A 21990-nucleotide genomic window follows, 5' to 3' on the forward strand; every position below is an offset into this window, starting at 1 on the left:
GGGCTACCTAGGACAGCTAGTATAAGTAGACAAAACTGCTTCTCAGAAGGTATTTTTAGGAGCATGGGTCAGGAACTTTGGGTAAATTTCATAATCTTTCTGGGGCCTTTATTTCTTGATCTATGAAGTAGGGAAATGGAGGTAATGTTACTCAATTAGAATTATTCTAATACTGTATCCTTGTAGCACTGTTGTCCCATTGTTCATCAAGCGAGCACCAAGTAATGTCTCTATTGTGAGACTTGTTACTGTTTTTGGCATGTCAAATATGACACCGGTAGCTTGCCAGTTTCTGCTATGAGGGTGGGATACTCTCAGTAGCTTGCTGGGCTCTCCGAGACGGACAGAGGAATCAAGACTGGGTCGGCCCCGTGCATTATGAACATTAAATGATTAATAACATTTTTTAAAAGTATCCAGTTCACAGTAAGATCTATGTACATGTTAGTTGCTGCTGTAAAAGTTATAACTCTCTCAATCTTGAATCTTATAGGGAGTTAATTCTCTAACACTCAGGGGTCTATAAACTTTACCTCTGTTTACAAATAAAGTTTTATTGGAATGTAACCGTGTTCATCTTATCTTATTGTCTGGCTATGGTACTGCTACAACTTCAGAGTTAAATAGTAACAGTGACAGTTTGCCAACATTTATGTAATTGCTTTTGGGATCCTGTGCATATGCGGATCACCCAGGAGAGCAAGGGGAAATGTCCCTGCAGTTAACAGCACAGATCTGTGGGTGATGCAGAAAAACCAGTGTCTTGAAAAAGAGAGAGAAAGTAGAGGAAGCATAGGGCATCGAGAAGCCTGGAAAAAAGTTGAGGATGAGAGGACTTTACCACTCTACTAGCTCAGTCCCCAGTGCATTGTGGCTCCAACTTGGATGAGACCAGAGAGTATCTACTCTGTGCCAGACAGTGGGACAGATAGAGAAAATCAAACATGGACTTTGGCCAACAAAGACATAATCTACCTTCTAAGGGCCAATCATAAACCCTTCAAAACGAGGACTGTAGCTTCGCTCACTTGACATGCTGGAACTAGAAGAAGTACTGAGGGTTGCAAATCATTCGTAACTAATTAACACTGCAATCAAGATCATAAAAAGAAAATCTCTTGGGAAAGATGACATTGCTGAAGACCTATGCTCCCATCACCGATGTCCCACTGGGTAAGAATAGTATCAGCCTCTGAGTTCTTACTGTATGTGATTTGCCAGGAGGCGGGGTATGTAGATGGGAAAAGTGCTAGTTGATTGTGTCCTTGATTCAGATTCTTGTGGTTTATATAAGTTATTTCACAGAATCCTTTCATTTGATGCATCACTAACTAGTTAGCACTTGGAAAGTATACACTTAAATGCCAGAGCTTGTCGATAGGTGGAATTTAAAATTCTGACTCCAAAATTCCCATTATACTTTATTGTTATTTGGATAAGTTTAAGAAGAAAGGGTAAGTTGAAAGCAAATGTAATCAAAGATAGGGAAAGGTAAAGAGAATTAAACACCAGAGAGCTGCCTGATTGAAATCTGAATATTGAAGATTAAAATAAGGAACAGTTTCAAAGTAAGAGCATTCTTTGCTTTAGAAAACAAAATCAGAGTCTATTCCCCGCTCTTCCTACCTGCAGAATTAATAAATATTCATTTTGCTCATTATTGCTTCAGAATTTTTATTTAAAAATAATATTCTAGCACTGGAGCGATAGCACAGCGGGTAGGGCATTTGCCTTGCACATGGCTGACCCGGGTTCCATTCCTCCATCCCTCATGGAGAGACCGGAAAGCTACTGAGAGTATCTCACCCTCACGGCAGAGCCTGGCAAGCTGCCCGCGGCATATTAGTTAGATATGCCAAAAACAGTAACAACAAGTCTCACAATGGAGACGTTACTGGTGCCCGCTTGAGCAAATCCATGAATAATGGGATGACAGTGCTACAGTGCTATTCTAGCATTGGAGAAATGTAGAAGGATTAAGGTGCCTGCTTGCATATGACTGACCCCAATTTGACCACTAGTATCACTTATGGCTCCCCAAACACTGCCGGGGGAGATCCCTGAACACAGAACTAGGAATAAGTTGTGAACACAACCAGAGGTGACTCCCAAACGTCTCCCAAAGTAAAATAAAATAATATTCTTCAGTGCTTTCCTTTATAACATTTAGAGTCAACTGCTCTCAATAAGCTGATATTAATCAAATCCCTCTAAGCTCAGTTTTAATTATACAAATTCTATCTCCTGACCTAAATCATTTGAACTGTCAAGATTTAGAAAATGCTGCTGGCCTCCAGCGGTTCAGTGCCTCCCAATGCTCTTTCACATCCTCCCCTAAATGCGGCAGATAACTGTTCAGTGTTTGACCACCTCTGTCCTGTCAGAGCTGCTCTCAAAGGTCATGCCTCCTGCTCATAGTTCAAGAAGCGCCCAGTCTGCCAACAGAAATGCTGTTGTCACGGGGAATACTCTTTCATCAATCCATCTGGTCCCTCTCTCTGGTCTATTTGAAACTCTAAACCATGAGGATGAGTCTTCGCAAAGATTGCTGCACCTTGTACAGGGAATAGTAGAAAGATGCATGTATAGAAGCAATAATTGGCAGGAGAGAAAGAGATAGCCATGCACTGCACAGCCTGCCCAATGCTGCATTCGGAAGGAAAGTGTGGAAAACTCAAAATTGACTATGTAGAAGGATTTACAGCCCAGAAACCAGCAACGACTTGTTTTTTGAGATAACTGGTTGTGTAACATTCACCTTCACATGACTGTACAAATCCTAAAATTAATCTTTTCTTCTAGTTGACATTTTTTCTCACTTTATTTATTACTTATTTGTTCTAATACTTCCATATCTCCTGCCCCCATGCCTGGCTGTCTTCACCAGGGCCCCTTGGAGGGGTGTGGGTTGAGTTTCCCTCCCCACCCCGAGCAGAGACCCGGCAGCCGAAGACCTCTGGAACCTAGCCACAGCCATGCTCAAGGCCCCTCTCTACATGCTTGGACGAACCTCACTCATGAAGGAACCGGCAGAGGAACCCAAGTGTGCAGGACCCAGGGCTGAGATCTCCAAGCCTACTCAGAACAGGACTGGGCCTCTTCCACCCAGATCCCCCATTTTCCAGTAGCTAGGCAGTCACATTCACAAACTGCCCCCAGTGCTGTGTAATCCCACCAACGGCCAAGATCCAGAGACTATAAAATAAAGCTCCCAGACCTCTTATTGTCTAGTTGTCCCACTCAGAGATTATGGCAAACTAAACTACCGAGAGTATCCTCCCTACACAGCAGAGTCTGGCAAACTCCCCGTGGCGTATTCGATATGCCAAAAACAGTAACAATAATGGGTCTCATTCCCCTGACCCTGAAAGAGCCTCCAATGCATCACCGTTGGGAAGAAGGAGTAAGAGAAGCTGCTAAAATCTCAGGGCTAGGACGAATGGAGACGTTACTGGCGGCCACTCAAGCGAACCGATGAACAACAGGATGACAGTGATACAGTGATACTTCCAGATCTTTATCATTACTAAAACTGTACCTCTACAACAATTAATATATTTCATGGTACTTTTTTACATATAAGTATGTATTTCTTTAGGATCTATATCGAGGGGTAGAACTTCTAATTTATAAACTATTCATATTCCAACTTATCAGATAATGTTAAATTGCTATGCCATTAGCCATGCATTAAGATATCCTGCTTCTTCACACTGTTGTCAACAGTTGTTATTGTTAACCTTATTCATTTATGCCAATCAAAATGAGAGTTATCTTTCATTTTATCATGTTATTGATACTTCCCTGATGACTTGTATCATTGAAAATGCTTTTATAGGGCCAGAGAGATGGTTTAGCAAGTAAGGCACTTGCGTTACATGTGGCTCACCTGGATTTAATCCCGGCACAGCACATGGTTCTCACTGCTCTCCTCCACTGCCCACCCCAACACTGATAGGAGTGACCCCTGAACACAAGAATCAGTCAGATGTGACCCCAGAACAAAATAAAACAAAAATAAAATGTTTTTATATGGTTATTGGCCATTTGGGCTGTTTTTCATTGTTGCTATTGACCCTTCAACTCATTTCAATCACATTTTGTTGTTGCAGTTTCTGGGGAAGAACAAGGGGTGATGTTTTTCTAGTTGTGGTGCCAATGGTGACCAATACTCTATAGTGCCTGGAATCACACTCTGATGGGGGAGGCGGCAAAATGCATGCCAGGGGCTGAACTCAATATATGCTAAGCCAGTGTTCCACCACTGAGACACATTCCTGATACTGGATTTTCTCATTTGAAGGTTGTGTTCATAATTTTTTGCCCATTTTTCTCTTAGATCTGTTTTTATGATTTATACAAATTTCCTTTGTGAGGCTTGGCCCGAGCATGTGGGAAGTGGCCTGGAGTGTGGCGGTGGTGGGGTAGTGAAGATTGACTGCCAGGGCTGGGTCCCTTGGAGAGGGGAGGGCTCTCGACTGCCCCTCTCTGGGGTTCCCCTGGTGCGGAGTCTGGTGGCATGGTTATGGGGGCCTCATTTTATGCTCCCTTTCGGGAGGAGCAGCAGTGAGATCATGAGCCAAGTCCCACGGACTCAGGTAATGCTGAACTTTGTGATCTTGGGCTCTGGGCTCAACGGGACCCAGGAGCTGAGATTCTCTGCCTGCTTCCCCCAATCTCTGGTCACACCCATAAGCCACCTCCTGCCAGCTCCAGATAATTTTCTCATTGGGCATCCTCCAGATCTCACAGCTGCTTCTCCCAGAAGAGAGCATAAAATGAGGCCTCTATAACCATGCCACCGGACTCCGCGACAGGAGTGCCCCAGAGGGGGGCGGGTGAGAGCCCTCCCCACCCCAAGTGATCCAGCCCCAGCAGCCAACCTCCACTACCCCACAGCCACTACACTCCAAGCCGCTTTCTATACGCTTTGGCTGAGCCTCATGCATGAGTGAACATATTCCTTGACACATCATCATAAAGGGAATTATATATATACATATATATACATAAAATATATATATGCCTCTATGAGAGCCAGGCAAACTACTGAGAGTATCCTGCACACATGGAAGAGCCTGGCAAACTCCCCATGGCATATCCGAAATGCCAAATACAGTAATAATAACAGGTCTCATTCCCTAGACCCTGAAAAGAACCTCCAATCATTGGGAAAAAGGAGGGTTTTTCCCAAAGTAAGGAGAGTAAGGAGAGGCTGCTAAAATCTCAGGGCAGGGACGAATGGAAATGTTACTGCTGCCTGCTTGAGTAAATCGATGAACAACAGAATGACAGTGATGACGTGATAAAAATTTCTTATGTACTTTGGCTAACTTACTCTTTTCAAATATATGTAGTATAAGTATCTTGTATCATCCTTACTTATAGCTTGATAGGTTATATCATTAAATACCTTAATAACTAGTATGCATATATGGACATGAATGCAACACGCAATTCTATAATTATTCTGTCTTTTATCATAAAAAGTTTGAATTTTTAACCAGAAAAATTAATTTTTCTTTTCTTTTTTTAATTTTAATTTCTTTTTTTTTCTTTTTTTTTTTCTTTTTGGATCACATCCGGCGATGTTCAAGGGTTTGTCCTGGCTCTGCACTCAGAAATTAATCCTGGCAGTGCCTGGGGAGCCATATGGAATATGGACAGATTGAACACAGGTTGGCTGCGTGCAAGGTAAATGCCCTACCCACTGTATTATCGCTCCAGCCCCCAATTAATTTTTTTAATTAATCTTTCGTGACCTCAAGCTTAAGATAGTTTGCTTTATTTGTTTTTCAAAGTTTAGATTTTAATATTTACAAATTTAAAATAAAAATGGCTTTGGGGCCACATGTGGCAGCACTCAAACTCTACTCCTGGTTCATGTCTCAGGGATCATTCCTAGACCGTATATGATTCTGGGGACCCAACCCAGGTCAGCCACAGCAAGGAGAGCATATTATCTGATGTACTCAATCTTGGTTTTTATATTTACAACCTTAGCTCCACCAGAATACTCTTTAGTGAGTTGATAAGAATGTGTTTCTACGCAGGACTGGGGCGATAGTACAATGGGTAGGGCAGTGGCTTGAATTCTGCTACACCAGGCAAGGTACCCAGAATCCCATACAGTCCCCAGTGAACTTGCAGGAATAATTCTTGAGCCTAGATCAAGGAGTTACCTCTGAGCATTGACTTGTCTTTGGAAAAAAAAAGTACTTCTACACATGAAAACGCGCTGTCCTAACATATTATTAAAAAGGTCAGTTTTCCATAGTTTTGCAATTCATCTCTTCTAGCAAACACCTTTATGTGCTTAGAGATATGTGTATGGGCACTATCATAATCTTTCTTCTAACTTTATAAAAATTCTTGATTACTCTGTTTGAGCAGTTTTTCAGAATTTTCTTATTCTGTTCTTGAAGGTTCACTCCTCCATGTAAATTTTGAATATCGTCAAGTAACATAAAAGCCCTGTAAAGAATTTTATTAGCGTTGCATTTAAATCTTATAGACCAATATTAGTAACCAAAAATATTTACTAACCAATATTAGTAAATATTTTTATGGAACAGAGTTCCCATTTATTAATAATATTTTCTATGTAAATACCTATGTATAGATCATTTGATGTCCTTTATTATATTTCAATAAAGCTATTATCTATTTTTATTCAAGTACCTTATTGTAATCTCATAGATTACTTATACTGTGAAATTAACTTTATTTGTTGTACTATATAAATAGTTATATAGGCATTGTTATTGATTTTATACATACTCTCAATATTAACTTTTTCAACATTTTCTCTGGTCTGTCTGCAGAAGTTGCATTCTTATGTTAAACTTAGTATCTGTCCACAAAAGGGTCAATGACATTTTCTTTGCCTATTTTTTTCAGTATATATGTAAGGGTCAAAGTTTCTAATATGATTGCTCGGGCAAGGTTCAAAAAGAGTTTATCACAAGGTGTTTGGCTAAGTTTATTCACTTGCAACAATGGGTTCGACTAGATCTACCTGCGTTCTCTGTTTCATCTTGGTTTTTGCCCATATAGCAGCTGTAACAGTAAGTAGAGTTCTTCTCTCCTGCATATTTAGAAATGTCCATTCAAATATACATTATGAATTTTATGCATATTTATTTATTTTCTTACAGATTAAACACCATCCTAAAGGAAGTGGTAAGAATTGACTGAAATGCAATAACATTTCAGAACTTTCTTTAGTTTAGTAAGACTAAACTATTTTTCCAACTTTTAACAGGGCATAATGCAGGTTTTAATGAACAGAAGGATATTACAGAAATCAATTCAGGTGGGTTCAACTTAGTTCCTTCTTTTTTAATGCTATGGGGAGAAATTATGTGGAGAAATATTTGTTAGTGTTTCCTCAGAATTTGCAGGGTTTATGGAAATCTAAAAATTGAAAAGACAAGAAGGATTAGAGAAGATTTTCTTGGGGCACTGGTGACTTCTCAATGGATCTAGAAATACATAATTTTTGTGATTAAAATTTTATTTCTCCAGTTTTCATTTTGAAAATATAGAGAGAAAAATGGATGATTATTTTTCTTGCTAAACAAAAATATGAATAATAAGCCTAAACTTACCTTTAGTGAGAAAAAATACCTTTATAATTGCCCATCATAATCTCAAACAACTACTGCTTAGAGATAAAGGTGTTTGATTTTAATATTAATCCTCAAATTCATTTCTTAAGAAAATTCATCAACTTCATCAATTATTAAAAGGAGAGAGAAACTGAGTTATCATCTTCCTCTTGTCCTGTCCCTGAACTGAGAGAGAAACCTGTACCTTCTAAGTGTTTGGGTTTTGTATTGGGGAGAAACAGAGGTAGTTTTGAACATCAACATTTCATGGTTTGAAAAATATTTCATATTCAGTGGCATATTTATCCTGTCAACTTCTACTGTGGGTATGTGACCCCTGAGCTTGTTTAGAGGGTACTATTTTTTTAATGTGAAAAGGAAAATTAATCCATTTACCTAGCACCAGTCAGAGGACAGTACAATAGCAGAAAAAATCCAGGATGGAAAATTCGCAGTCCTGACATTCACTCAGTCACTGACTACTGTTTATATCACTTCCTGTCTCAGGACTGTTTGTCTTTTAAACTATCATATTTGTGAGAATATATATTATAATTCATATCTAATATTCTTGAACTAGACTTTTTGCTTAAAAGCCTTTCAAAACATAGAGGATGTGATAGCATGTGTATGTATAATATATATACATATATATATATATTTGCTCAATTTGGGATAACTTTGATTCAAGTTTTACCAATACAGTTAAATTTTTTTAAAAAATGATTGCTTTAACTGTTTACAATAGCCAGAATCTGGAAAAAACCCGAATGCCCCAGAACGGATGACTGGTTGAGCAAACTTTGGTACATCTATACAATGGAATACTATGCAGCTGTTAGAAAAAAGGAGGTCAAGAATTTTGTAGTTAAGTGGATGGGCATGAAAAGTTTCATGCTGAGTGAAATGAGTCAGAAAGAGAGAGACAGACATAGAAAGATTGCACTCATCTATGGTATATAGAATAACAGAGTGGGAGACTAACACCCAAGAACTGTAGAAATAAGTACCAGGAGGTTGACTCCATGGCTTCGAGGATGGCCTCACGTTCCGGGGTAAGGTCAACTCAGAGAAGCGATCACCAACTACATTGTAGTCGAAGGCCATGTGGGGGAAGGGAGTTGCGGGCTGAATGAGGGCTAGAGACTGAGCACAGCGGCCACTCAACACCTTTATTGCAAACCACAACAGCTAATTAGAGAGAGAAAACAGAAGGGAATGCCTTGCCACAGTGGCAGGGTGGGGTGGGGGGGAGATGGGATTGGGGAGGGTGGGAGGGACACTGGGTTTACGGGTGGTGGAGAATGGGCACTGGTGAAGGGATGGGTTCCCGAACTTTGTATGAGGGAAGTATAAGCACAAAAGTGTATAAATCTGTAACTGTACCCTCACGGTGATTCTCTAATTAAAAATAAATAAATTAAAAAAAAATGATTGCTTTACTAAAAGTCCCTTTTACTTATGCTTAATTAAATATCACTGTATCACTGTCATCCCATTGCTCATCGATTTGCTTGAGCGGGCACCAGTAACGTCTCCATTGTGAGACTTGTTGTTATTGTTTTTGGCATATCAAATATGCCATTTGTAGCTAGCTTGCCAGGCTCTACTGTGCGGGTGAGATACTCTCGGTTGCTTGCCAGCTCTCCGAGAGGGACGGAGGAATTGAACCTGGGTCAGCCACATGCAAGACAAATACTCTACCCACTGTGCTATTGCTCCAGCCCTAATTAAATATATATTTATTTCTAATCCACATCCAGCTGCTGGTTTGGACCTCTTTCAAGGAGACATATTCCTGAATGTGAGTATCTCCCATGGACTGTCTGCTATGTTCCCAAAGACGGTTGGTTGGTTAGCCCACAGAATTCTGAGTCTTTGTTCTACGACCAGCCCTTGGTCGAGCACCTTGGAGGTGATAAAAGAATCTAATCCATAATCTGTATCTCCATACATTTCCACTCTAGTTGTGATGAGAAAAACTGATGAAAGAAATAGTACACACTACTGAGTCTGTAGTAATTACTCTGCTTATCCGTCCTAGTAAGTGCGGAATGAAAGAAAAGGCGATGCATCAATATGCTTAGAGCAGCTGTCTTAATCTGGGGGAACTGCAGTACTTCCTTATCCTGTGCTTATTTTCACTGAGTTTTCTAAATTATTTACTATAGGCTTTTGTCACATTTATAATCAAGGAACAAATACTACTCAACTGTCTGAATTGGGAGACAGATTGAGATGTGAAGAGTTAGTGAAGGAAGAGGTCAAAGAGTTCTCAAGAATTGACCTCAGCCACTTTTGTCTTTGTTTTTACAGAAATCCAGAAATGGCCTAAGAGACCCCAGTACCAGGTGGAAGTTCCCCATTCCTTACATTCTGGCTGACAATCTGGGTAATATTCATTGTTCTTAATTATGAGCTTGGAGTTTTTTTTCCTCTCCCTTTATCCTTCCTTCTGTTCATCATTTTTAGATTGAAAATAAGCACCAATGTTTAAGGGGACTTGTAAATCCTGGAAACTCATGATCTTATGGAATAAAGAAACCAGTGCTGCTAAACTGAGATAGAACATATAAAGAGAATTAGTTTTGTTTGCTTGTTTTGTTTTGACGCCACACCCAACAATGACTAGGGGTTACTCCTGGTTCTGCACTCGGTAATCACTCCTGGTGGTGCTTGGGGGAGCCATGTAGGATGCCACAGATAGTACCTGGGCTGACTGCATGCAAGGCCAGCACCTTACAGGCTGTACTATCTCTCTAGTTCCCAGTAACATTAGTTTGTTTTTTTTTTAATGAAGTACATATTAGCATGTTGGTAAAACTGTAGCACTGTAGCACTGTCCTCTCATTGTCATCGATTTGCTTGAGCAGGCACCAGTAACGTCTCCATTGTGAGACTTGTTGTTACTGCTTTTGGCATATTGAATACACCATGGAGAGCTTGCCAGGCTCTGCTGTGAGGGCGGGATACTCTCAGTAGCTTTCCAGGCTCTCCAAGAGGGGCGGAGAAATCGAGCCTGGGTCGGCTGCGTGCAAAGCAAATGCCCTACCCACTGTGCTATTGTTCCAGTCAGGACTACCAAAATGAAAAATATGTTGAAATATGGTATTGTACTCATATGAAAAATTTTCACTTGCTTATTTTCTTTGTGTGTGTGTATGTACACATGTGTGTATGAGAGGAGAGAGAGAGAGAAAGAGAGAGAGAGAGAGAGAGAGAGAGAGAAAGAGAGAGAGAGAGAGAGAAGTGCTAATCAGACCAGCTGTTCTATGCCGGGTGTTGAGCATGTGGTTCAGGATTATCTCTAGGGTGATGTTTCAGGGGAACAGAAACATGTCCCAGGGTTACTTCTTGGGCTTCTCTAGGGTGATGTTTCAGAAAACGTTGTTGTGTCAGGAATTAACCCAAGGTTGGTAACCTTCTAAGTATTAGCCTTAACTCCTATACCTACCATCTTTAGGTAGTATCTTTTGGTGAATATAAATACAGTATAAGGATTCTATTTTCAGCATAGTAGTTTCTGTTTTTACAAAACAAATATAATTTGGAGGGGGTATTGTTTTCATGGGTTCAGGATTATATTCATCTGTATTCAGCACATACATCTAGCTTTGTGCTCAGGGATCTATCCTGATGGTGCACTAAACTATTTGGGGTTCTGGGGATTAAACCTGGGTCAACTGCTTACAAAACAATTTCCCTACCTGTTAGATTGTCTCTCCAGCCTAAAAACATAACTAAGCTTTGAGAAACAGAAGTCTATATTTTATCTGCTTATAATTTTTGTCCATCTAAATTAGCAATTTTTACTCTTGTTATCTCAAGAAAATATACTGGAAATTCATAATTTGACCATTATTAGAATTAATCAGTGGAAATAGATGGGTATTGGAAATCACATGTGGGCACTGGTTGGCCCTACACAATTGCCTGAGAGTGCAATAACACGCATGACCCTTGTGAGACATTCTCCAAAGAGAGAGGAAGATTGAAGAGGAGAAAGGAAGTTAGGACAAGGTTTCTCAATCTTGCTGAGCTGTGAGGTTGCTCCCACTCTCAGGAAATCTAGATTATGTCTCAACGTTCTTCATCACTATTATGATTGCTACCTCCAATCCCTTTCTGGTGAAAACCTATGTATTAACCATGTAACTGCTTTTGTCTCAGCTAATTTCCTTCAAATCAATAGTTTTATTTCCCCCAACATTTGTCAGCACACTTAGACATTTATAGAACATCATATTTATAGGAGCATTTTGTAAGAAACATTAACAGTTTAAGAAGGTACTGGTGGAGATACAAAACAATGGGTAAGGCTGACCCAGATTTGATCTCTGTACCACATATGGTCCCCCAGACCTCACCAGGAGTGACCCTTGAGCACAGGGCTAGAAATAAACCCTGGGTACAGCTGGGTGTGGCCAAATAACCACTGTATTACTGTCACCCTGTTATTCATCGATTTGCTTGAGCAGGCACCAGTAATGTCTCCACTATGAGACTTATTGTTACTACTTTTGGCATGTCGAATACGCCATGAGTAGCTTGCCAGGCTCTGCTGTGTGAGCGGGATACTCTCAGTAGCTTGTCAGGATCTCTGAGAGGGATGGAGAAATCAAACCTGGGTTGGCTGCATGCAAAGCAAATGCCCTACCCGCTGTGCCATTGCTCCAGCCCAGCCAAATAATAATAATAATAATAATAATAATAATAATAATGATGATGATGAAATAATAATAGAGACAATAAAAAGACAATATGGGGGAATTTTCCCCTTGTTTATCTGTCTACCTTTTCTACCTGCCTCTTACAAGGATGCTGACATAACAAATCTCTATCATATGCCAGCATGGTACCTTCGCCTTTGATATTTCATTTAAGTTTCTTCATACCCCTGTGGAGTATAATATATCATAATATATAATATAATATATCAGTGCTTCCTAAACTTCAACATACTACAGGGTCACCTGAATCTTGTTAAGATACAAAGTAAGTCAGGGACGGTACCTAGATTCTACCTGTCTTAACGGCCCCCGGATGATTCTGGTGCTGTAGTTCTGTAAGCCATACCTTGAGTACTATGATCTATCTTTTCTGCAAGGAGGGTGACAAATTAATAAAAATAGGTGACCTGAAATAAGGTAGCAGCAGTAAAGATAGAGTAGAGCTCAAGTAGCAACTCCTAAGAATAACCTTCCTTTTCCCTAAAGGTCTTTCAGAGAAACAGGGTAAAAAACCATATGTATTTTAAAAAATACCATATGTACTTCTGAACTTAGAACCTGTAGATTTCTCTGTGCTCTGTTTTCTTTCTCTGACAACCTTTTAAGTCTGGGACAGGGTACATCATTTTTTTCTCTCCAAGAGAAATTGATGCTTAATCAATGTATACAGAAGACAGAAATGACTCATAGTCACTTCTATCTTCTGTTCTGCAATGTGTTTTTCTCCCGAGGCAACACACTCAGAATCTCTGCTTTCAGGAAAAAAAGTAGAAAGAAAGGAAAAAATAAAGTTATTTTGTGATTTTGTTCAGTTGCATACGCAAGTATGCATTCTTATTTTATTTTTATATTATATTTATATTTATATTTATATTTAAATTATGCTCTCAGTGTTTATTTCTGCAAGCAATTCTTTATTTTCCAAGGAAACTGTGTACTATCAGAATATCTTTAAGTATCTCTGTGAATTTCATATGGTGACATAGTTTCTTTCTAATCTGTACTATTATTTACTATCAAAATAATCAATATAGATATTTTCACTGATTTCTGCAGACCTGAATGCCAAAGGAGCTATTCTCTATGCCTTTGAAATGTTTCGCCTCAAATCCTGTGTGGACTTCAAGCCCTATGAAGGAGAGAGTACATATATCATCTTCCAGAAGTTTGATGGGTTTGTATAAAATTTTTCAGTGTGAAAATTATAATCTTTTATTTTATATAAAGTGATGTATCTTTAAAAGGCTAAAATAAGAAACTGGAAAGAAACAAAAAACAAAATCAAATCTTTCCTGTGAATTTTAAAGTCTCAATTTTTAGTTATGATGTAGAAAATGGACTATTTGGCTACTTTCAACTTCCAAGAATGCCTAGCTCAATTCTTTTCCTAGGTTTTGGTAATATTTTAAATCATAGTATTTTAAAGTCAGGTTTACTCATGTGAACTTACCCTTTTAATTGTGACATTTCTAGATATAGTACTCTGCTGGCTTGACCTCTTTAGATGTTCTAGATATAAATTTGCTGGAGCGATAGCACAGCGGGTAGGGTGTTTGCCTTGCATGCGGCTGACCCGGGCCAACCTAGGTTTGATTCCTCTGGCTCTCTAGGGGAGCCCTCAAGCTACTGAGAGTGTCTCGTCTGCATAGCAGAACCTGGCAAGCAACCCGTGGTGTATTTGATATACCAAAAACAGTAACAACAACACTCACAATGGAGACATTACTGGTGCCGGCTCAAGCAAATCCATGAGCAACGGGATGACAGTGATCAAATAGTGTGGTCTGTCAAGAAGAAAGACCCCTTTCTTCAGTGAATTCATGTCATTCACGGTGGTCTGGCAGAGGCTGAGAAACAATTGTGAATGTGAATATTTTCAGAAAAACTACTCTGGATATGTGATTTATCACTTGTTGTTCCAGAGGTCTTATAAATGAATATAAACGATATTCTTATAATTGATGAGCAACAGGATGACAGTAACAGTAACAGTAACTTAATATAAACAATAGAGGTTCTCTGCTTTAGAGTTCTTCATCTTATCTTTCAGCAACATCTGAGCTTCAAGGAAGTACAAAAGTCTTATTCAATCAAATATTTTAAGAAAAAATATTTTCTGAATATGTTTCATATAAGTTTTTAAAAAGACAGAAACAAAATAATTCTTTCTTCAAAAAATAAAACAAAACAAGTATGATTACTTTTAAAACTTCCCCCAGCCAAATCCTCTTGGTTTCTCTACAGTTTTTAACTTAGTCCTTAGATAGCTAACAGGTCACGTAGTTATAAGGACATTCTTTGTCATCTGAATTCAGGGGATTCTTACAACATGTGACAGGTAGGTTGACAGGGAGGTGTCTTATTACATTAAATCAGGGAGGATAATAGGGATGAAGGAGATAGAGGTAAGGGATTAGCCCCAAGAATCATCACAGTCTTTCTAGCCCAGTTCATCTGAAGTTGGTGATTAATTATTTTAATATTAATGGTTAATGGTTTTTAATATTACCTTTTGGAAAGGTAATATTAAAGATTCACAGAGTGTCAAAATTATATTGTTTCTTCAATTCATTCCTTTCTAATAAATGCTATGTGCACCCGTTGGATGGTGCATATTTTGCAAGTAAAGTGTAATTTGGTAAAGAAATTCTACTGTCTGAAAGGCAATTGACCATGGTGATTTTTCTGTAACACAGTAAATTTAGTAAACATTGTATATCCTAAAATGGTGAATTTTATAGTATGCAAATTATAACATAAAGTTGTTGGAAAATTTATTTCATAGAGAAACCTGCAGTCCATTGATGGCATTTCAAATTACCAGGGGATCTTTTATTGAGAATTGATTAGAAAGACAGACAGGAGATGATGAGTGGAATTGGGTATATTAATAGAGGTCAAAAGTAGGATTTATGAGGAAAGAAAAAAATGTTGTAGCTACAAAAACAAAAGGTTACACCATGAGGAATTTAAAATGTCTGTTACTGGTTCCTGAGTTGACTGTTTTCTGCGAGAAAGTTATGTGTCCTCCTTGCCCAAAAATCCTCAGAAATTTGTTAGATAGTCTGCTTTATATTGCTACAGATGGTTTTGCATCTGAAGACACTGAGTTAACTAGCTTTTTTAAGATGTTCTCTTTTTTTTTAATGATCATAACATTTATAACTACTCATTATATATGGTGAAATAGAAAACTTAAAAATTCATTAGGGCACAAAGATAAAAATGTAATCAGCCTCAGCCACCATTCAAAAACAACTTATTTTTTAAAAAATATAAAGAGTTGTTTTTCTCTTTGGAAAGGCCTATGGGTTTGTGAAGGTGAGGGGAAAAATGCTCATTTCTAATTCTATCTAGTGCATTACCAGGTTTAACTTATTTCAATGTATTTATTTTTATAATGAGCACTTATTTTATAGTGTTATACGCCTGCATAACATTCGCTTCAGAGAATATTCCATTTTTTGTTAATGGGGAGGGTCTCCTCTGTAGTGTTGCAGGGCCTGAGGGCCTCTCCCGGCAGTATCTGTCCTGGTTATGTGGGCCTAATCTTTACGATTAGGTGCTCAGACTTGTTCAAACAGTGTTTTGGGGGACTCTGGCATCTCCTGGGGTCACATGAACCAGCCCATCATATTCAAGGGTGTCCCCATACAAGTAATGATTTCCAACTTTTGGAGCTATCTCTCCTATTCCAATGTTCCCTTTGGGGGTGGAAGTTGGGAACTCCCCCAGCTGTGCTGGGTCTGGACTTAGTTCTGACCTCCTGACGGAGTTTAGGGTTAACTCCTAGCGGTGCTCTGTACCATATATGGTTCTGGGCATCAACCAGGGTTGGTTGTGTACAAGGTAGGCAACTTAGCCACTGTACTATCTCTCTAGGCCCAGAAATGTTTCCTTCTATAACCAGTTCTCTATCATCGAATCATTAGCATATGAAAATATTACTATTATCTTCTTTTAAAAATCAAGCCTAACTTTCTTCTAATTTTTTTGCTTTGGAATCTGATTAATCACACTCACACGAACATTTTATATGTGAATATTTCTTTCTTCCCTTTGAAGGTGCTGGTCTGAGGTTGGTGACCAACACGTAGGACAGAATCTTTCCATTGGAGCGGGCTGTGACTATAAAGCCATCATCCAACACGAGATCCTTCATGCTCTGGGATTTTACCATGAACAGTCAAGGACTGACCGAGATGACTATGTGGACATCTGGTGGGATGAAATTGAGGAAGGTGGGTATGAATCCAAGGGGGTTGGGTGGGGTTTGCTATTTCCATATCACTTGCTGAGACAAATTCTAGCATGGTCAGGCCAAATCTGATATGGATGGGAGCTTGGAGTCTTTAGTGAGGAAATTAGACTATAAATTCTATGAATTTCCCAACATGATCACAACCAAACCCAGATAAATGTCCCAGGAAATGGTTTAATTAGAGTCTAACTAAAAGTTAATCAGAAAGTTTTGCTCTTATTTAGTGTTTTCCTTGAAAAATATATCTAAAATTCTATTTTCTGTCATGGTGGATAAAGTAAACTAAGTCTCTGAGGCTGGTTTCCTGATATGAAATCTTATGTGTTCCAAGGAGACCACATGATGTTTAGCTGACTATATGGTGTCCTACAACATACTAGTTTTTCTAGTGAAATGATTGGGTTTTAGTTGTAAAAGACAAATGAAACTTCAACGTGTTAGAAATGTGTAAGCTATTAGTACACATGAATCCTTGAAAGAAATACTGTTTTGTAATTGCTGCTATTATTTAGATTTTAATATCACTTATGGATTCATATAATGCAGTGAATCTGTAATAATTTTACTTTTAAGGATTAGAAGAACTGATTATAATTTATAATTAAATCTAAATTCCCAAAACATTTCTAATAGAACTTTCTTATTTAGGGTAAGGTGGATAATGGCTCTCATATGAGATAATGTAAGAATGACGCATCATGCCAAAAATCACTTTTGGGTATTTAGATTTGTGTCTATCCTAGTATTTCACTTTTCTTTATTTTTCTGACTATGTAATCCTAGGTGGAGAAAAGGAAACTGTGTATCACAAATGCCTAATGTATTAGCAGAATTTTATACACACAACACACACACACATACACATGCACTTTAGCTAGAGCCAAATAATTCTTCTTTGTCTCCAAGACTGGAGAATTATAGAAAGTATAGAATTGAAATAGCAATCAATCTTCAGGTATCCACCTCTGAGGGCAATTGTGCTATAACTGGGATTGTAAAGAAGAAAGGAATATAGCATGATCATAGGTCAAAGGACTACTTCTCTCCCTTCTAAGACTCAGAGCACTATTAAACTTTGGATTTCTTTTGAGTCCAATTTTTTAGATTCATGGACATATACTGAAATGAAATTCACATCTCAAATCTTAAAGAGCACAATGTTGAATGATTTTTTAAATGATTTTAGGTCAGAAGAGGCCCTACTCTTAAAAGGACTAGCACATTTCTCTGGGTAGCTAGCAGGCTTGCTAAGTTCTGAATTGAATGTGAGATGCTCACTGTGTTTGTTCATCTCATCTCCTATCTATATTTTCATCTGGTATCATTTTATATATCTAAATTGCCTGCATTGAAGAACTTTTCTTAAAGTAGATAACAACCAGTGACAGCATAAAGCAATATGATTTAAAAGGATTATTGCTCAGGGCAATGTATAACTTTTATTGCATCTCAGATTGATGTCAATCTTACTGCATAACCTAAAAATTTGCTGTACTAACAATACAGTTGTATCTCAAATTTATCTCCATTTCTTAAGTCTAAGTTGTGTTTTCAGAATTTATTCTCTCCCACTAAGGTGTCTGCAAACCACAGCTCATGGACTATTTTCAACTTTATTTTGTCAGTAATACTTTATTGGAACACAGCTATCCCTGTCTGTTTACTTATAATCTATATATGCTTTCATGTTACAATGAAAAAGTTGAGTGTTGTGGGAGAGCTGTATGTCTTGCATTGTGAAAGATTTTTTCTATCTAACCCTTTCTACAAGAGCTTTCTGACTAACCTTTAGTTTACAAATCAGTCTCTTGTAATCTCTGAGTTTTGAGTTCTCTGAAGGCAAGACTATGTCTGACCTATTCATTGTTGTGGATCACTCGCCCTCCCAAGACAACTGATAGATAGTAGGTGTAAATTTTGCTCTGCCTGAATGGCAATGGCAACCAGACCAACTGGCAACTGGATAAAATAACAGCATTCCCAGAATCAAAGATCACCCTGCCCCCTCCATGGACATATGGCCCACCTGGCACCAGCAAGCTACCAGGCTGCATTTCATGCTTCCTCACATCAACCCGCTCCAGATAACAGAAGGCCAGACCAAACCCACCAGTTCCACTGGTCTTTGTTCCCTTTTCCTGCCCAAGAAGACTTTAAAGCTCCTGTAGTAACTGGTAGTAATAACAAGGAGCTTGAGAAGGAGAACATGAGAATGGAAAGTTAGGCCTGGGAGAGTTATAGACATTCTTATTCAATTTTCCCATTCATCCCTAAAAATAAGTCAAAGTCTATTAATTTTTCATTGCTGTAATTAAAGCATAACTTCCTAAGGGCTGGGGGATAAAAAGAATGACTTCTGATTTCAGCAGTTCACATTGCATTATATTTTTCTTGAACTCATCTCTGAGATGTTTTCCTTTCTAACTTGGATGGATCACTGTCACTGTATCACTGTCATCCCACTGTTTATCAATTTACTCAAGTGAGCAACCAGGCCACTTTCTAACTTGGATAGAAAACTAAATTTTATTCTTATTTTATTCTTCTCTTCTTGAAGCTGTTCTTGGAGCAAAACAATGCACACACCTTGATTTACAGGCACCCCTTTTTTTTGGCCCCCGTTTATCTGTCCCTCAGCCCTCAGATATCTGTTTTGTTGCTCTGGGAGAGCTAGCCAGGTACAACTCTTTAGAGCTAGGTGCTTGAATATTAACAAGAGCCTGGCAAGCTACCCGTGGCATATTTGATATGCCAAAAACAGTAACAAGTCTCACAATGGAGACATTACTGGTGCCTGCTGGAGAAAATTGATGAGCAACAGGGCGACCGTGCTACAGTGCAGTGCTACTAATCACTGTATTACTGTCATCCCATTGCTCATCGATTTGCTCGAGCGGGCATCAGTAATGCCTCCATTGTGAGACTTGTTGTTACTGTTTTTGGCATATTTAGTACACCACGGGTAGCTTGCCAGGCTCTGCCATGTGGGCGAGATACTCTCGGTAGCTTGCCAGGCTCTCCAAGAGGGGTGGAGGACGTGCAAGGCAAACGCCCTACCTACCCTCTGTGCTATTGTTCCAGCCCAGTGCTACTAATACTGAATGTTTTTTCTGAATTCAAAAACTTATTTTCCTGTAATTTGGAATAAGTGCCTCCAATGTGATATTTTATCTTCTCTTTCTAAACCTTCATATACATACATTTATGTAGATAAAAATTAATCTTTGATGAAATAATATCTAATAATTTATATATGTAAATACACATTCAGTGTAATTTGCCATTCTGTATTTATTATTATATGCTGAAAACAGTAACAATAATGGGCCTCATTCCCTTGACCCTGAACTCCACAAGGATGAATGGAGACGTTACTGGTGCCTGCTCGAACAAATTGATGAGCAACGGGACGATAGTGCTACAGCGATACAGTGATATTTATTATGACAATTTATTACTATTGTATAATGTATTTATATAATATTATTTTTATAAATAATGATATTTTTATTTCATGTGCATTTTACTATTAAACTTTTCATTTTTAACACTGCCAAATAATATAATTATACTTTAATATTAGCATTACTATATTATTATAATCATATTTTTACATTTTGGGGTTTCTGCTTGAGTTTTTTTCAAAGAAGGCAAGATGGGGAAAGTGATAAAACTGAACAGGAGCTGTGGATTCTCTCCTGACAGGTCGTGGCCACAACTTTAACGTCTATGATGATAAGATGATCACAGACCTCAACACACCTTACGACTATGAGTCTTTGATGCACTATGAACCTTTCTCATTTAACAAGAATGAAAGTGTCCCGACCATCACGACCAAGATCCCCGCGTTTAATACTATTATCGGGCAACGCCTGGATTTCAGTCCCGTTGATTTGGAGCGGCTAAACCGAATGTATAATTGCAGTGAGTACTCTGGATCTTAACATTGAGGAAAGGAAACTCAACAGAATCTTCTGTCCTATAAGTTTTTCAATTATTGTTTTTTATCCTTTTATGCTCTAGCTAAGGCAAATTGACAAACTAGGTAACATTAATCTCTCCACCACTTCAAGCAATTATATTATCTACTTCACAAGATAGCTATGAAAATTGACTATGGGGTTGTGTTTTGTAACGTCCAACTATTGGACCAACGTGTGAATCTTTAATTGTCAAACTTCCTTAGCTTTCTTTTGAAGATGCATCATTATGTAAAGCTCAAAGAGAAAGGATGACCTGAAAGTATTATGTAACCTGAAAAATTCAATGCAAATTTTGTTGCTCCTAGAATCACCTGACTCTCTGAGATGAGATGTTTTCTTAGATAATCCCAGTGTCTTCAGAGACATATTCTTTAATTTTATTCAACATATGCATACATAAAGCCTACTAAGTACAAAGTCCAGCACTATAGGTACCTCATTATTGAACTACAGGAATATTTTTTATTTACATAGTAATTTCCAACAATGCACATTTTTACCAACTTGAACTTGTGGGGTGGGGATGGGTATATTTATGTTGAAAAATTCTAATATCTAGGAGATGGTAAGAAGAAAAGAACAAAAACCATGAATATTTAATTTTATTTCTTTTTTTTTTCTGTTTGTTTATTTTTGGGCCATACCTGGTAGTGCTCAGGAACCTCTTCTTGCAGGGTTCAGGGCACCATTTGAAGTGACAAGAATTTAACCTGGGTCATCCATGTGCAAGGCCAGTGCCCAAAAAACTGATTTTCAATGGGCCCAGCTCCACATCTCTTAAACACACTGCTCCTGAAACTAATAGCTCCTCATCACACTTCACACTGATCACAGTTTTTTGTTTTTTGTTGTTTTTGGCTTTTTGGATCATATCCAGCAATGCACAGGGTTACTCCTGGCTCTGCACTCAGAATTACCCCTGGTGGTGCTCAGGGGACCATATGGAATGCTGGGAATCGAACCTGGGTGGGCCTCGAGCAAGGCAAACGCCCTACCCACTGTGCTATTGCTCCAGCCCCCACACTGATCACAGTTATAATTCCAATCACTGGATGAAGACAGGCAGGGAAAGATAAGACTGATTCCAGCCTAGTTCCTCAAAGAGTCCCAGGAGGGTTAACTACAAAGATTATTCTCAGGATAGCAGGAACATATACAATCTAATGGGGAAGACATGAAAAATCCACCAAGCTCAATGTGCTAAAACTATAACATAGAATATTCAACCCCCACCGGCCAGCTCAGTAAGTCCTCAGAGAATGACTTCAGTGATATCATTATGAGAATGGTTTTTGCGTTGATTGATTTTTGGTTTTGGGGCCACATTTGGCAGTGCTCAGGAATTTCTCATGGTTTGGTGCTCAAAGATCACTCCAGGTGGGCTCAAGGGACCGTATGGGGTA

At 38.6% G+C, this 21990-nt stretch overlaps 1 protein-coding gene across 1 annotated transcript in view; it reads left to right on the top strand.

Moving 5' to 3' along the window:
• The first annotated feature begins 6998 nt into the window (after positions 1-6998).
• The window catches only part of MEP1A (meprin A subunit alpha), a 28224-nt gene continuing 13232 nt past the window's right edge, over positions 6999-21990 (top strand). Inside the window, exons 1-8 of the mRNA XM_004605839.2 lie at positions 6999-7067; positions 7158-7182; positions 7265-7315; positions 9374-9414; positions 9927-10002; positions 13397-13514; positions 16406-16581; positions 20307-20528. Coding sequence (XP_004605896.2) covers positions 6999-7067; positions 7158-7182; positions 7265-7315; positions 9374-9414; positions 9927-10002; positions 13397-13514; positions 16406-16581; positions 20307-20528 — 778 coding nt within the window. The remainder of the gene's footprint in view (positions 7068-7157; positions 7183-7264; positions 7316-9373; positions 9415-9926; positions 10003-13396; positions 13515-16405; positions 16582-20306; positions 20529-21990) is intronic.

Source organism: Sorex araneus, chromosome 4 (assembly GCF_027595985.1).
Source record: "Sorex araneus isolate mSorAra2 chromosome 4, mSorAra2.pri, whole genome shotgun sequence".
Taxonomy (NCBI): Eukaryota; Metazoa; Chordata; class Mammalia; order Eulipotyphla; family Soricidae; genus Sorex; species Sorex araneus.